Source organism: Cebus imitator, unplaced genomic scaffold (genome assembly GCF_001604975.1).
Source record: "Cebus imitator isolate Cc_AM_T3 unplaced genomic scaffold, Cebus_imitator-1.0 Scaffold24, whole genome shotgun sequence".
In the NCBI taxonomy this organism is placed as follows: domain Eukaryota; kingdom Metazoa; phylum Chordata; class Mammalia; order Primates; family Cebidae; genus Cebus; species Cebus imitator.
The window spans coordinates 14,042,772-14,061,060 of NW_016107339.1; the positions used below are offsets into that span (position 1 = coordinate 14,042,772).

An 18,289-nucleotide genomic window follows, 5' to 3' on the forward strand; every position below is an offset into this window, starting at 1 on the left:
GGAAAAGGCAAGGACTATGATTGCTTATCTTTTAAGAAGTAGAGTGACTCAGGCAAGAGAGATGGGAGGTCATGTGTTCAATCTTGTTTGTCTTTAAAGCTTCTTTCCCGAGAGCTGCAGGTATCACAGAGTCAGGGGCTTTGTGGAAGTATGCCAGCAAGAAGAAATGAGCAAACATGGCTTCTTACATTTGCTACTTTGTCTCACAATATAACACATTAGAAAAAGGGTTGGATGTGACCAATAATTGCAGAAAAATGGAGCCAAGCCTATTTCATGGACTGTGAAGGGGTTGATGTGGATTCTCTGTTAAGACTGCATAACCAGTGGAAGCCATGGAGCATGCTGGGTTGTCACAGTCTCACTTAGGCACAGTGTTTCCTTGTGTTTGTTCCAGGGAGGATGGTGGATTTTCCAGGGTACAGTCTGTCTGGTTTAATCGCCTCCTTCTTCTTCATCCTGCTGACAATGAAGCAATCAGGTAGGATTCCTTTCTCCCTTTACTATACAGTCTAAAGTCCCAGGGAGCTAGCCTGGGTCCAAAGGTCTAGAACAACATCTAAGCATGTAAGTCTGAGGCCTACGCACCTGTGTCCAAGAAGGAACTCCTGACTTTTAAGGAGCTCCTCCACTCCCAGGAGCTCCTCCACTCCTAGCTGAATCACCTTTGGAAAGTTACTTGAGCACTTCGTGCCTTAGTTCTTTCATCTTTTTAATGAGAATAACAGTAGTAACTATGTCCCAGAGGCCAGCACAGGCTTTAGGACTAAATGAGACATTAAAAGCACTTGAACCAGTGGTTGCACCATGTTAAATTCTCTCCTGCTTCCAACAGGACAGTACTTTGGGGTCAAGAAATGCAGCTGCTTCTTACCATGAATTAAGCTGCAAAAAAATTAAATAAATAAAAATAAGAATTAGAAGGAGACCTCGAAGAAATGGACTTGGAAATCTCACTAGCCAAATTTTGTCAGTCAAATGTTGCACCTTGAAAAGAATTATAAAAATTCAGTGTGCCCATCAATGATAGACTGGCTAAAGAAAACGTGGCACATATACACCATGGAATACTATGCAGCTATTAAAAAGGATTAGTTCATGTTCTTTGCAGGGACATGGATGAAGCTGGAAACCATCATTCTCAGCAAACTAACACAAGAACAGAAAACCAGACACCACATGTTCTCACTCATAAGTGGGAGTTGAACAATGACAACGCATGGACACAGAGAGGGAAACGTCATACACCACGGATTATCAGGGGGTGGGGGGCTAGAGAAGGAATAGCATTAGGAGAAATACCTAATGTACATGACGGGTTGATGGGTGCAGCAAACCACCATGGCACGTGTATACCTATGTAACAAACCTGTACGTTCTGCACAGGTAACCCAGAAATTAAAAGTATAATTTAAAAAAAAATTTTTTTCATTCAGTGTCAGAGGGAGATGTCAGAGTCCCAAGGAAAATGCAGCATGGCAAAGTGGGAAAAAAACATTGGACAGGGCATGAGAGGGCACGGGCTCTGCCTCAGCCCTGCAGCGCTGGTGTGGTGTGATGAGGCTGCTGCCTGCTCTGCGCTGTGCTGCAGCTCCCTACCCCGTAACAGTCAATCTGATGGGGTATCTTAAGTTCTAGCTTCATTATTCATTAATGAATAACGCAAGCAGATCTCCACTTAGGCTCTTTAGCCACCTTTTGAGCAGCAGCTATTTGATACCCAGAAGTAGCTAAGTAGGGGGAAGTTCTTCTTAGCAGGATTGGATCTGCACAGAGAAAGAGCAAATGGCCCCAGAGCATTTAGGATGAGAAAGAACATATCATACATGACATAAAATGATCAAATATAATAACATACATAACTGTCAAACATCTCTTCAATTTGGAGATACACGGAAGAGATCAGACATGTCTTAGAATTTGTTTGGAAGACTCAAAATCTCTAGGCAAACCACTGTTCTTAATCCAGCACAAAATGTCCTTTTGAAAACTGCCTTGTACATAGTCCCAGTAATTGGCCTCTTGCCTACTCCAGGCAAAAAAAAAAAAAAAAAAAAAAAAAAAAAAAAAAAAAAAAAAAAAAAAAAAAAAAAAAAAAAAAAAGCTCAATTTCATATCTAGGAGAAGAGGAATCCTGACAGGCTAAAAAAGCTAATAATTGATTTACTACCTAAATTTTAGGAAAATAAAATGTTAACAACAAGAAAAAGTTTTCCAATTTAAAAGTCAATTTACATGAAGACAAATGACTCAAGTAATAAATAATTTACTTGAGAATAAAAAAAAACAGGTATGGTGGTGTTAGTATCTTAAAGATGAAGAAATTAAGACTTCAAATCTCAAAATCTTACCAAGAATAATAGATTTGCCCCCAAATCACATAGCTGGTACCTGACAGACAGCAATCTCACTCACATTTTTGAACTGCATTTATTTTCAGTACACAAAATGACTGTGTAACAAACAAATGTGCAATTCTTCATGCCAGATTTCTCCAAAACATGAAACATACATCCCACCCTCTTCTAATTGCCTCCATTTTGTTAGACTGGACACCCCAAAGCATGCACATTGATTTTCTGATTGGCATTTCCTCATCCCTCTTTTTCACTCATTTTGTAGATGACTTTAGAGTCATTGGTCCTGCTCATCCTATCCTGGCCAGGGTTGGGGAAGATGTCCTGCTAACCTGCCAGCTGCTCCCCAAGAGGACCGCAATGCACATGGAGGTGAGGTGGTACCGCTCAGAGCCCAGCACGCCTGTGTTCACGCACAGGGATGGAGTGGAGGTTACTGAGATGCAGATGGAGGAGTACAAAGGCCGGGTAGAGTGGATAGAGGATGGCATTGCAGAGGGAAGCGTGGCGCTGAAGATATACAACATCCAGCCCTACGACAATGGACAATACTGGTGTCATTTCCAGGATGGGAACTATTGTGGAGAAACAAGCTTGCTGCTCAAAGTAGCAGGTGAATATCTGGGGAAAGACACAGGGTCTCAGGAGGCAGAAGTATATTTGGTGGTAAGCTTTTTGTCAGTTGAGGAATTCCCTTTGAATCACCAAGCTAATTCCTAATGCTTAGTCCTCTGCACTGATTGATTTTAAAATAAGTGGTTCTTGAGTCTTCAAAGCAAGCTTAGTGTTAAAATATTTTCCAAAATTTAATTTGCACAGTTTTGACTGTTCTTGAGGATTATTGGAAATCCATGACATGCAGTCATTAGCAATTTTGCTGAGACACACTTTTGTGCTGCCTCAGGCTGGTGTGCAAGAGCAAGCCAATTGCTGCATGAGTGAGCCAGCTGACTGCCCCACATCTGTATCTCAGGGCATCGGTTGTTCTCTACCCAACCCCGCCTATGCAGAAACTGGGTGTGAAAAGGTTCTTTCTTGGTGAAATGCCCTCAGTTAGAAAGCTAGCAATGAGACTGAAGAGGCCAAGAATGTTGTGCTTTGGAGATTGCCACGTACTAATGTTCAATGAATTGGGGCCTCACAGATTATTTTGGACACACTCACTGCGAATGGAAAGGTTCTTCAGATTGCTGTTTTATTAGCTAAGCAGGAAGGGGTGGGTAGGAAGGGGACAACTGAAGAATGGATCTGTCTTATGAAATGTAAACCATGATATGATTCCCTGACAGGATTAACTCCTCTATGCACTACAGAGAAAATCAAGTAAATCCAATTACTAAGGTAAATGGGAAAAAATAGTTTTCTGGAGATGTTAACGTCTCCGGCTGATACTGCTTCCTTCTTTACTTCCCTGGGAGGCTGTTTCCTAATAACTTTTTTTCCTTAACATTCATTACTTTTATTATATTTGAGGTGATTCAAAATGGATGGAAGACATTCATTACTTTTATTATGTTCGAGGTGATTCAAAACAGATGGAAGATTCCATGTATTTCTGAGATATGAGGAACAGGGAACATAATGCTGTATTTCAATATAAGGAACATTTACAAATAAGTCACAAGTTTTCTAAGCCTCCCAGGGAAGCGAGTAGGCCTCTCCTTTACCAGCAAGTGATTCAGACAGAATTCCCGTTTATGGAAAATATAGTTCTCTTAGTTTGGGTTTGGGAGTTTCATACTAGAGGGGAAAAAAATCATGATTTCATAAATTGTTCTAAATTAAGATTTCTCAAAACCATCCACCCGTTGAATAGAATATTTAGCTACAAAAAAACTCATGGATCTTCACATTTCACATACTTCCATTTATCCACCTGCTTTCCAAGATCACAGCCACCAGCAAAAGATGCAGAAAGCACAGGCCCCAGGGAAGTGATTTCTGACTTTACGTTAAATATTCTGTCTAAATTGGAGTTTCAGACATCATCTAAAATGTCAAACAATGTGCCCAATACAGATAATTTTAAGATGAAAAAGGCGGCGTTCATGGCAGAGAGGAATTAATGAATAAATTACACTACATCTCTGTTTACAGTGCTAGAGGCATTGCAAAATGTCATCATGCTCCCCTTCTCCGATTCCCCTTTCTGGATCTGGAGAAAAATACTTCTCCGATGCTAAAATGTAAAGACCCAGACAGGGAACAAATAAAGTGTATCTGTACTCAAATTTGAATGGGGAGACTTTGGTCAACTTTCTGCTCCTCAGACTCCTGAACTCTGATCATCTCTCCCTGTGAGCAGTGTCACTGCGATCTCAGTCTCTGTGATTTCTGCTCCATGGGCTCTGGGTGTCAGAGCTGTGGCTTCCCTCTGCAGGTCTGGGGTCTGCCCCTAACATTCACATGGAGGGATCTGGGGAAAGTGGAGTCCAGCTTGTGTGCACTACAAGGGGCTGGTTCCCAGAGCCCCAGGTGTATTGGGAAGACATCCAAGGAGAGAAGCTGCTGGCTGTATCTGAGCATCACATCCAAGATGAAGATGGCCTGTTCTATGTGGAAACCACTCTTGTGGTCAAGAACGCCTCTGCAGAGTCCGTATCCTGCTTCATCTACAACCCCGTCCTCAGCGAGGAGAAGGGGGCAGTTATCAGCATCCCAGGTCAGTGCTCTGCCTCTAGGACCAACATGCTCAGATCAGCCGGAGAGGTCCCAGGGACTGCACCACAACACCCCATATTTTTATCAAGAGACATATCTATCATTTAGTAATATGTATTGAAAGCTATAAAACATTTATGACTGGAAATATATGCATTCCATTTTAACCGAATAGCTGTTATAGCACTTCCATTATTTTTGAGTTCTACCTTTTCTTCTTCTGCATTGTTTTTACTCACGAGTATTCACTGCATTGTGAAGAAAATAAAGCTATATTTCTTCAACTGAAATGGCTTCCTGTGCTGCATGTATCATATGAAGATAATGAGATGTAGAGAACTATTTGCATAATAGAATACTAGTTACAGCCTTATTTATAAATAGCAGCAAAAACAACCCCCAATACAACAGTACAGTGTTGAGTCTTGTGTTATATACTTTATAGAATTGATGAAAAATATATATTTTTAAATAATTTTAATGGTTGAAAAAATCTTCATGATGTACTGTTCAGTGATAAGCATGACATCTACATATAAATAGGCATTTCCAATCACATAAAAGTTGTTGGCTTTAAGTATCTTATAACTGCACTACAACTTTCAGGATACCCTCCACATTTGAATATAAGTATACAGTTATTCATATAAATGGATAGATAAAAAACTTTAAAGTAATGTTATATTTTAATTTTAAATGAAGCTGATTGTATATTATACATAGTCTCTCCATTTTGTAATTATAGGTGATATAGTTTATGTCCATATAATTTTGTACTTTCTGTATATCTATAAAAGGAACATATGTTATAACTATCAGTTATAACTGATAGTTAAGTATTTGTGCTGTAAATATCAGAAGAAACCAACAGAATCATGGGGAGATAGAAGTGAGAGCATTTTTTGTTGTGCAGAAAAAGAAAAAAAGCTGTATCATTGGGTAATCAGCGGGAAATAATCCGTATGTTTCTGCTTTTCATATTTTTTCTATGAATTGAACTTTCCTATATAACATATAACTTGCTTTCTTTTTTAAAAAGTAGTTTCTCTCCTTTCCTTTACACCAAATTCCTTAATACGTTATTCTTGTTCTTTTTCCAGAGAAACTCCAGACTGAGCTGGGTAAGTATGAAGTGCTGACACACACCTGTGCAGGGAGCTTCTGCCCTCCCCAGCAGAGGGAGGGGAGTTACCATGAGACCTTGTGATCAGAGGAGGAACTGAGGCACAACTTTACCAGGTCTTATGTTCATTAAATACCAGAGGGGACCAGCGCCGTGTAACCTGACACTTTGGGGGCTCATGGGGATTCCGGTGAGCATCAGATGGACACCTATAAGGAGCACTGCATCGTCTCTACTCTGTGTGTTGAGGGGAAAGGGAGTTACCTTGGAGTTTGTGGGATGACAGCAGACAGCTGGCCAGGGTCTGGAGGCCCTTTGAAAACATTTCAAGTGTGAGCAAGGGCAGCATCATTATGATAACTGGGATTTGCACGCACCACCTCCCCACTCAACCCTGCTTTGGGGTCCTGCACCTGCTTCTCACCACAGCAGGCCCCTAACCTAATCACTATTGGGAAGGAACTGTTACTTTCTAGGTGCAGCCTGGGATCCTGTGACTGAGGCAATAATTTTTGTCTTTATAGTTGAACTGAGGGTATTATTTTATTGTACCTGAGATAAGTGGTTTAAAACATAACCAGCTGATGTCTGAGTCCCTTTCAGTTTCCCCTTTACCTCCTTACAATCTCCCTCCTTTCCATGGCCTCTTCTCCCAGCCCAAGGCAACCTGCCTGCTCCCTGCCTAGGTGTATAGAACCTGGATCGCTTATGCCCTCCTTCTATCAACACCCTGCTCTCCCTCAAGTCACCTGCTGCAGGAATGTGGGCATGTGTGTGCTTTAGGTGAGCTTAAGCACACCTTTCAGCCCACAAAAGAGATTTTGAGGTAAATGAGGGTAACAAACACAATGCAATCTCTGCCAGAGTCTAATGTGGCACCTTCAATCCGGTCAGGCCATAAACATAAAGGGAAGGGTCTCTGGAAGGCGCAAGGTAACTCGGCAATCTGAGGAGAGACACACACCTGTGTACCTTACCCTTCTGAGATTAGGAAGTCAAGCTAGTGTCTGGGGTAGGTTGACACAAGTCTGTCTCTCAAGAAGGTTTTAGGAGAAGAGTCACTCCTCTGAGTTCTCTGAGACCCACTGGAGACCCAGCACACAAAATATGACCCCATGTTGTGTTGTTCCTAAGTCATGCTGACCTGCCGGGGCCACAATTAACCAAGGTGGAAATATGGAGCTTCCCTTTGCTTCCTGTCAGGTGGGAGAGGAGGACTCTGGGCACAGAAGCTCTGCAGGTGAGCTCTGGTGATGGGACACACAGCTCTCTATGGAAATCCTAAGACTGAAATCCCTGCTCATACTCTAGTAATAATGTTTTTCATTTATAAAGATAATGATTAGTTTTTTTGACATATTAATTGTATGCCAGGCACTATGCCAAATGTGATACAGGAATTGTTTCATTTTTTTCTTACAATAGTTACAAAGTTTAATTGCTTTATCCTCATTTTACAGCTAAGAAAAAAATCTTAGAGACATATCTGATTTGCCAAAAATCAGGAAGAAATGGTGATGTTTGCCTTCCAATCTACATCTCTCTAACCTAAGAGTGCAAGTCCTTAATTACTTATGTGTGACTTTATTGGCTCATTCATGTCTATTTTTCTCATCTTTAAAGTGAACAGGTTGAATTTAATCTGTAATGTAGTGTCCAGTTCTAAGAGACTAGATATAATTAGCGTATTTGAGAAATGAGGTAGTGCATTAATTGAATATGATGATTGAAAGAGGATTATGTGTTTGATGATGAGATTATCAGGTTTCAAGGAATCGGTGTATAATTCAAGTGTATTTCACACTCCAGAAGGGATTTAATTTTTCAGTGGATATTCAGGAGGCACTTCAGAACATACACACAACAACCAAAAACAAAACAAAGCAATACATTTCAACACAAAGTTGTCTGGAAGGTTGTGTACAAAACTGCATAGAAAAAGGAGGTTAGCAACTACTGCATGTTCACACTTATAAGTGGGAGCTGATTGATGAGAACACATGGAGACATGGCAGGGAACAACACACACTGGACACCTGTTGTGGGGTGGAGGGAGGGAGAGGATCAGGAAGAATAGCTAACAGATGCTGGGCTTAACACCTGGGTGATGGAACGACCTGTGCAGTAAACCACCATGGCACACGTTTACCTATGTAACAGACCTGCACTTCCTGCACGTGTATCCCTGAACTTAAAAGATGAAGAAAAAAAGTGAGTTAGACATAGCGGCTCCCAAGGAGCTCATATTCTAGTAGAACATCAATTATTAACAAACAGGGCTGCATAATTTTTCTAGTACTTTAAACTTCAGTTTTACTTGGATACTGGACAAAAGGAACTTTGGCTATATTTATAATGCATCAAATTAATTGAATCTCCATACTTATATTTTGCAATGTAATGGAATTACAATGGAATTTAGTCTCCATTGAAGTCCATTTTAACTCTTAATTACCTATGTCAGGCAGAGCAAGCCAGTTTAAGATCTGATATGTGCCACAGGTCACAGACAGGGAATAAAACCCTCATATGGATAAAGAAGATGAGGAAACAGTCTGTTTTATTAAGTAATTTACTGTAAGACATGTGGATGGAGAAACAGCCCCAAACTAATCCCTAGTCCATTTTTTTTCTGATTCTTATCTTCAGACTTTAATAGATACATAGGGGAGGAAGATAATATTGTTTTAGGTAAAATTACAGGACAAAGCAAACAAAATGCTGGAAGTAACTGGGAGGCAAATATTACCTGAAGTGATTTTCCTCTCTACAAAGGTAGCTGGCAGTTTTCGGCCAATAACGTAATGGGATGTTAATGCCTACAATTTGATGCTTGTGTTTCTATATAAAGTATCACAATTTATGCAAAACCATTCTTATCATTTAATAGAAAAAGACAGCACTTAATTTAGAATAGAGAAAAATTGGCATGGGCAGGCCCGATGAGAATGGAAATGTAACATAGCTTGGGTCCAGGAAGGCCCTCAGAGAGCATCTTTCCCCACCTTGCACAGTGGGAGAATTAGAGCCCTTTTTCACATTCCTCATTGTTTCACAACTTGTATTTTGCCAACCTTCCCAATTCTTGATCTTAAAATGTTAATCTTAATTTTCAAAATCATTCTGAGGACATTTAATTGGCATGTGTCTGTTACTCCACTATGTAGAACATTGGGGAAATAAAATTTAGTGGCTGGACCAGACTTACAAGGTACTATAAAGACTACCTAGATGAAGATTTCTTCAAATATCATTACCAAAAGTCCACATGAGACTCATTTTAAACCCCTCCCTGTTACCAAGTCAGAGGGTGGGAATGGCTCCAATGCCCTCAAGTCTCACAAGTCTGTGGCCCTCTGCTCACACTGCATGGGCTTCCAGACACTTTATGCAAACTATTTTGTTCAACTCTGAAACAATGTTATGATTTTGATAGTTGTATACCAAATTCATAGTTTAAGAAACTGAGGCATTAAGAAGTAGTTTAAAATCATACAGAATTGAAATGTTAGAAGAAAAACTTTAAACAGACTAAATTTAACAGAGTCTAACTGAGCAAAAGACGACTCATAAACAAGGCATCCCTCAGAATCAGAAAGGTTTCAGAGAATTTAAAGCAGCAATTTGGTCAGACAGCAGTTATAGACAGAAAATGGAAATGAGGTACAGAAAATAGAAGTGAGCTGCAGAGACGGCTCTACTGGCTGCAGCTTGGTGTTGCCAATTTGAATAAGGTTTCAACAGTTGACCAGCAACTGACTGAAGCGCAGCAGCTGCTACTCAGAGATTTATTACAAAAGTGCACTCCTCAGTTAGGCTTAGCCCCTAAGTTAGGCTTATTCATAAAATGATTTTGCAATTAAAACTCCCAGAATAAAATGAGCAATTTATAAAGTTGGCCCCAGAATGCCTCTGTACCTGAGTGCCTATATAACAAACTGTAACCTAAGTTAGGCTTTCAGTGGCTGATGTGCTAAGTTAGATTGCAGTTTGTCACATGAGGAGTCAGGTACAGAGCCATCTGGGCCAAATTCATAAACTGTTCAATTCATTCTGGGAGATTGATTTGTTTGTTTGCTTGTTTTAGACAGAGTCTCTCTTTGTCACCCAGCCTGGAGTGTAATGGCATAATCTCGGCTCACTACAACCTCCACCTCCCAGGTTCAAGTCATTCTTCTGCCTCAGCCTCCAGAGTACCTGCACTACAGGCATTCAAGACCACACCCAGCTAATTTTTGTATTTTTGTAGAGATGGGATTTCACCATGTTGACCAAGCTGGTTGAACTCCTGACCTCAGGTGATCCGCCCACCTCGGCCTCTCAAAGTGCTGGGATTACAGGCATGAACCACTGTGCCCATCCTATTCTGGGAGTTTTAATTGCAAAATTGTTTTATTATTGGTCTGTAAATTGAAAAAATTACAGGCAGAAGCAGGCAGGGGTTCAATTACCATTTTACTCGACTGACACACATCATGGACTGATTCCCCCTTAAAGAAGAACAACCTCTATTCTGAGTCTGTGACACCCCCACCTCACCTAAGGATGACCCTGAACCTCACAGCTTCCCTGGGATGCTCATGGTTTCTAAACTCCAACGGAGCTGTTCTTAGAGATGACATTATTGGTTCCATTTTGATTCTTTCGTCATGTTTTGTCCACTGTATTCAACAGCTTCTTTAAAAGTGATTGGACCTTCCCAGCCCATCCTTGTCAGAGTGGGAGAAGATATACAGCTAACCTGTTACCTGTCCCCCAAGGCAAATGCACGGAGCATGGAAGTGAGGTGGGTCCGATCCCACCGTTACCCTGCTGTGCATGTGTATAAGGATGGGGACCATGTAGCTGGAGAGCACATGGCGGAGTACAGAGGGAGGACTGTGCTGGTGAGTGACACCATCGACGACGGCAGACTGACGCTGCAGATACTCAGTGCCAGACCTTCAGACGACGGGCAGTACCGCTGCCTTTTTGAAAAAGATGATGTCTACCAGGAGGCCAGTTTGGATCTGAAGGTGGTAGGTAAGAAGTCTAGAGAGATATTTTGTATTCAATACCTGCTCCTACCCCTTTAATATGCCAGTTCCTGGACAATTTCTCTGACATTTGAAATTTTCTTAATGCTCATTTATCATCAGATTTATATCAAATCCTCCAGTGTGTGGAACTGTCATAGTTACTTAAAATCCACAAATCAAATGAATGAAATTTAATTATTTTGGTATAGAACTTGTATCTTTTCCAGTATCTTCAAAAATTGACCATATCTTTAAGGAAATCTGTGTATTTTACTACATATTTTACAAAAAATTCATTATTTTACAGTGTGTTATTAGAATTCGGGGAAATGTGATAAAATTCTAGAAAGTGTAATTATTTGAAGACTAAACTGGAGCCACTGTGTAAGCAAAAATTAAAAAGATTGACAGCTTTGGCAGGGACGGGGGGAAAGATGAAGTCACGCCCTGCAGCATCATTTCCACTGTCTATATGTGTGAGAATTGACACGTCCAGTGTTAGCAGATGCCACTGAGTACATATAGGCTGAAGTCTTTGATATGCCACGTGTTTCTCCCATGGATTTTGATTCTAAATTAATAAACATGTTTAGGAAATAGCCTCAGGAATGCATGTTGAGAAATTACACGAGCCTCGTATTTTCTGCCATTGAACATAAACATTTATAAGGTTTCAATTTTTGAGAATATCCTCCTACTCAATATTTTAATCCTGTCCATGTGACCCAAAAAGTTATTTTGTTCTCAGGGACAGAATAAATGTTGGATTTGAACATTTACCCTACCTCTTAATCATCCCAGAATGATTTAGGTATACAAAACATAAAAATAAGCAAACAAACAAAACAGGAAAATGCTCCAGCCAGCCTCACCCCTGAGTGGAGTGCAATCCCCCTTAAGCTTTTCTCCCTTCCCCAAGACCCCACATCACCATCTTTTCTTCCAGTGAAATTGCTTTCCACTCAGCCACTTGAAAGGACTCTACACTTCGGTTTCTTTTTCTCTGTCCCCAGGTCTGGGTTCTTCCCCACTGATCACTGTGGAAGGGCGAAAAGATGGAGAAATGCAGCTGATATGCTCTTCAGATGGGTGGTTCCCACAGCCCCACATACAGTGGAGGGACATGCAAGGAAAGACGATACCATCGTCCTCCGAGGCCCTGACTCAAGGCAGCCATGGGCTGTTCCACGTGGAGACATTGCTACAGGTCACAAACATCTCCACTGTGAACGTCACTTGTTCCATCAGCATCCCCTTTTTGGGCGAGGAGAAAAGAGCAACTTTTTCTCTCTCAGGTTGGTGATTCCATATGTTCCTTCAGGCTTGGAAAATAAATAGGAAGACCAACTCAGACCTACTCACTGTATTGCTCTTCTTCCTTTTTGATTTTGATTTGCTTCTCTCTGACGAGGTCTCCTGCTATCTTCTACAAAGCTGGTTTTCAGGACACTCGGATTGTACTCCTCCAAGTTTCTCCCTGACACCCTGAACTAGAGCCCTGCAATTATATTTATCATTGGATACACACTAAATTCTCGTAATTGACCCTGTCTGCACTCTCTCTGTAAATTCTTTTCTTCTGATGTGAAAACAATTACAACACTCTGTTGTGTTTTTCCTCTCATGGGAAATTTTCTTCTGAATTAGAAACTGATTTTCATAAGCACCATCTTCATGGTTGTGGCTTGAGTGATTTTATCCTTCTGCCCCCAAGTCATTCCAGTGATTGTGTGATGTAGCTGGAATAGGGAAGGAAAACAGCTTGTCTGTGCATGTGTACATTTCTGAGACGAGCAAATACAAAATACTTGCAGTCTCTCCTCTGCATCTCCAGAGCAGGGAGGAACAGGCCAACTGCCTCCTGAGATGCCCAGTTCCCTCCCTTCTCTCCAGCCTAGAAGCTGCCCAGATGAAAAGCACAATTTTGATATTGTTTCAGTTTCAGTTTCATGGGATTCTTGGGTTTCCATTTTAGAGTCCAGGATGACTTTCTTATGGAAGACACTGTTTATTTTGGGATTGCTTCTTGCTGTGGCTGTAGGCCTGCTCAGGAGGAGGGGCTGAAAGAGGTAAGTCAAGGAAACAGAAACAGCGGAGCACATGCAGTGGGAACCATACTGTGTACTTCCCCAAGCCTCCCTTTTCAGAAGTCACCCATGGGAGACGTTCAGTGACTATCCAGTAACTAAGGAAATGTGAGAAACAGGAAAGCACAGGGCTTACTATGCATTACAGGCTCAGTGATGAATGAGGTCAGAGTTTCCACTTGTAACAGAAGCAAAAGGATTAAAAGATAATTATTTGATTCCCTGCTGCCCATTTCCCAGTGATCTAGCTAAGGAGGAAGATGGAAAAAGTTAGTAGTATAGCCATCCTCGTTTTTGAGGCTGAGAGCTGGTGTTCACTGAGACTTGTTGGCACGAACATTGTCCTGTGATCTTTAAAAATGAGGTGACCTCCTTGTTGGTGATTTCTGTTTTGCTGGTGATTTCTCATCTGTTAGGGAGGCTTTTTGGGTGCTCTAGAAAGGGCTTCCACTTTTAATATCTTATGTCCGTGAAACACTTGTCTTCCTGTTTGGCTGTGAATAGCATTAAGTTATATTGATTAATTATCAGAATGGATTCTCTTTCTTTACAGTGAATGTGATACTGGCTTCAAATACAGCTCATCTGAAACTGATTTCTTCTGAACAAAACGAGAGTGTGATCCATGGACATTCGGGCAGCCAGACGTCCCACAGAGATCTGACTGCTCTGTGGGCCAGGGGCAACTCCTGTCAGGGAGCTGGTACTGAGAGGTGGAGGCCGGGGACAGGGTGCAATGGGTCCCGAAGGTTGCCAAACACATGTTGCAATGAAAGGAGTCACCTCTGTGTCACCTGACAGTGAGTTTTAGGCAACAGATTGCAAAAGAAATAAGTACTGGGCCATCACCTCTCTTCCAAGCCTCCTTTTCTTGAAGGTGACCCCTGAACAAGTCAATCCCCCTGACCTTGCCTCTGAATACCTCTCCTCTTGTAACGTGATTGACAAGTGCCCTATCTGCACCTTCCCCAAAACTTCCTTCTCTGGGACTCCACAGCCCTCTTCATTCTTTGGTTCCCTAATGTAGGTTCTCTGGATGTTTTTTCTGTACCCACAAGAACATCTCCAACATATCCAAGGAAAATAACAATCTGGGATTCTGGAAACCAAGATGATATTGAGTCCTGATCGCTTTCTCCTTTCTCTAACTGCTTGAAGGGGGCTTCCATGATCATTAGCATACCAAGTCAAGGGTGCTTTAATTCTACTCAGGAAAATCTGCTGGAGACTGATCCCTTCAGAGACCTATTCTGTCCCAGGTTCTCTGGGATTCAGCCTACCAATCACAATCTGACATCTGATAATCAAGGAACCTTAGAAAATCCCATGGGAAATACAGATTAGTCTACAGGAAGAAATGAAAGGAATAATCAAGATTTGATCAGTTCCGTTTTTTCTTTTTCTTTTTCTTTTTTTTCTGAGACAGAGTCTTGCTGTCTCACCCAGGCTGGAGTGCAGTGGTATGATCTTGGCTCAGTGCAACCTCCACCTCCCAGGTTCAAGCAATTCTCTTGCCTCAGTCTCAAGAGTAGCTTGGATTACAGGCGTGTGCAACCACGCCTGGCCTATTTTTGTATTTTTAGTAGAGATGGAATTTCACTTTGTTGGCCAGGCTGGTCTCAATCTCCTGGCCTTAAGTGATCCACTTGCCTTGGCCTCCCACAGTGCTGGGATTACAGGCATGAGCCACCGCCCTTGGCCTGATCAGTTTCTTTAAGATGGTGAATTTTAATTGTTCACATAGGTGGAACTGAGAAATTTTTTTTTAATACAGTTTTAAAAAGTGGGTAAAAATACAGCTGCTTAAGAGGGAGAAAAATCTGATCACTAAAATATAATCTTGGAAATCTTATAAAGTGTTGTAAAATCCCTACTCCAGATTTTTTGAGAAAGTTAATACAGGAAATGGAGTTAGGAAAAAATTTTAGACTTTCCAATCCAGGAGAAAAATTATGTACCACCTATATGAACATGTCAATTTTATTGTTAGAGGAAAATAAAGTGCACAATTTAAAATTAATAATTATAAAATAAACAAATATAAGCAGTACATGTAACACAGTAAAAATATTTTAAAGTCATACTTCAAGAAGATAAACTATATGTGGAAAAAAGAAGAATGTCAACGAGAAAGACCCTTGGAAAGGATGTTTCGAGGTGAGAAGGAGAATGCCTGCCAGTGGCACTCTGGGCTTTCCAGGATGGCAGACGGCACACAGGCATCGCGGTCCTGTGGATCACTCACGTGCAGCACTCTGGACTTGCTGTTCTGGGCCATTGTATTTTTTTTCTATTTTTAAATTCATAAATTTAAACACATAAATGGTGGAAACTATGCCTTCTTCTTCCACAAATGTACACATTTATTTTATTAAAACATTTTTTTCAATTGTGGTAAAATACACATAACATAACACTTACCCTTTTAGCCATTTTAAAGTGTACAGTACTGTGGTATTTTGTATGTTACATTGTTGTGTAACATCATCATCACTTTCTAGTTCCAGAGTATTTTCATCACCCTAAAGGAAACTCCATACTCATGAAGCAGTTACTGCCCATTTTTCACCCCCTACTCCCAGGTAATCTATGTTCTGTCCCTATGAACTTTTCTATTCTGAATATTTTATATAAATGGAATCATAAAATATCTGTCTGTGTGTGTGTATGTGTATATGTTGCGGCTTCTTTCACTTAGCCTAATATTTTTAAAGTTCTTCCATGTCATAGCATGTACCAGTGCTTCATTCCTTTAAAAAAAATTAACAGACATTATTTTTAAGAAGAGTTTTAGATTTATGACAAAATGGAATGGAAAATCCAGATAGCTCCTATGTCCCTCCTCTCACTCCCCATATTTCCCATTACTAACATCTTACATTAGTGTGGCACATTTGTTACAACCCTTGAAAGAACAGAGACACATTATTTTCAACTAAAGTCCACAGTTTACATTAGGTTCACTTTTTGTGTTATATAGTCTCTGGAGTTTTACAAACGATTTTTACATTTACATTGATATATCTTTATGAAGACTTAAATTTATTAAATTTATTAGTAAATATATTAGGTTTATCTGAAAATATTTTAACATTATTTTGATCTAATGTAATTTAAAATAACTTATTGCACAACATCTAAAGGTTAACTATTATTTTTCAGTTACTTTTGAGTCTTCTTTCCTAGTCAGTGTAGCTCTTTGCTTGTTAGTCTGTGCTTGTGAAGGCCCTATGGATAAATAAATTCATTTTCCAGGGGGAAAGTCTCATGAAAATTGTTTTTTATCAGTCACGTTCTCTCACTGTATATTAAAAAACATACTTTCCTATAGCTTCTGAAATTGGTGATTACTTTCTGAGTTCCAATTCCAGTTAGAAAAGCCACAGGAAGGAGAGGGGTTGGTGGTGTGAGGATGATGCCCCAGTCGCTGGAAGTCCCTATGGCTGATGGCTGGGTAATTGGGCTGGTGCCTCAGGATGCAGTTCCCCCCGCTCCTGGTGTATAGACACCTGGGTGTAGTCATTAAAGCTGAGCCGCTCTCAGAATAGATGTCCAGATTGGCTGGATCTCAGTTTCAGGGAGAGGACGGGAGGAAGCCACAGAGACTAAATTGTTAACCTGCCTGACATTTTCCTCCTTTGTCAGTACAATTTAACCCATGAGGACAGTGATTTTTTTCTTCTTTTTTGTCTAGCCCTACAATCTATAAAAGTGACATATATTGATTCATCAATAAACATTTGTAAAATGCACGAATTGTTTCATAAAGTGATATTTACTGAATATCTTACCTGTTGAATGTGCTGTGCTAGCGCCTACAGATACAATCCTTAATAGGACATAATTCCCTCCCTCAGGTCTTTCTTTTTTGCGGTAGAGTCACGTTGTTTTTGGAATGTCTGTGAAATGGAAAGTTTATACCTGCATAAACTTTACTAAAAACAGCAGTACCAAAGGAGTCCAGCAATAAAGAATTAATTGATGTAGCCACGTGGTGAATTCACTTTTCCAGAAATGATAGGCTACTTGGAGACCCTACACTACCTATTGATTTGCTCAAAGCTACAAATGAAAATAAGATAAACACCGTTATACCTGACATTCCGGAAGCTCTGAGTCCAACAGACCATCCACCTTCATGTGTTTTCTACCCTGTCTCCCACCAGCCACTGCTCCCCAGTCCCTAAGCTTAGAAGGACAAACACCCATTAAAATGAGTAAAGAAGTGACAAGTGGAAGAATCTTGTTATAGAAAAAAATGAATTTAGACTCTGAAGAAGAGATATAAAAACTCCTCTTGAGCCTCATACTGAATGTCCTAAGTATATAAGAAGTAAAATATCTAAGGCTGAACCTGTCACCTTTCTTGTTCTGTATCACAGTTCCACCCCCATCTGTTCCTGTTTTCCTGTTACCCCATGTTTAGGGTTCACATGTCCAGAAGTCCCTCCTCACCCACCATGTCTATTTGATTACAACTATTAATATTTTATCACTGTTTATTTACCTCTGTCCTGCCTTGATCATTTCTTGATGAATATGTAAGCCTCCCTTTAGGGTCAGTGAAATCAGGACTAGGCTCTGGGTTGATTCTTCCTGGCTTCAAATACTGGCTTTGCCACTTAGTATGTGCCGGGAAATTTTACCAAGGAGATACAGTTTGCAGGAGAGGTTGATTAGAAGGACTTGTGGTTTACAGATCTGCAAATACTGTAGAAAAAAAATCTAAGGGGATCTCTTCCATCATCGGGAAGAAAGGATTCATTTAACAGGAGAAGCTCGGCCTGGGGCAGTGGCTCACACCTATAATCCCAACACTTTGGGAAGCCAAGGCAGATGGATCATGAGGTCAAGAGATCAAGACTACCCTGGCCAACATGGTGAAACCCCGTCTCAACTAAAAATACAAAAATTAGCTGGGCTTGGCGGTGCGCACCTGTAGTCCCAGCTGCTCAAGAGGCTGAGGCAGGAGAATTGATTGAACCTGGGGGTTCAAGGTTGCAGTCAGCCGAGATCGTGCCAGTGCAGTCTGGCCTGGAAACA

General features: G+C 40.7%; 1 protein-coding gene across 1 annotated transcript; it reads left to right on the forward strand.

The window, feature by feature from the left end:
* The first annotated feature begins 401 nt into the window (after positions 1-401).
* On the forward strand, positions 402-14,612 carry BTNL2 (butyrophilin like 2). The gene is made up of 8 exons (XM_017522748.2): positions 402-481; positions 2,623-2,970; positions 4,738-5,019; positions 6,119-6,139; positions 10,816-11,163; positions 12,173-12,454; positions 13,135-13,228; positions 13,800-14,612. Exons 1-7 carry the CDS (start codon positions 403-405, stop codon positions 13,221-13,223), a joined length of 1,449 nt encoding a protein of 482 aa, XP_017378237.1. The 5' UTR covers position 402; the 3' UTR covers positions 13,224-13,228; positions 13,800-14,612.
* Positions 14,613-18,289: the final 3,677 nt, after the last annotated feature.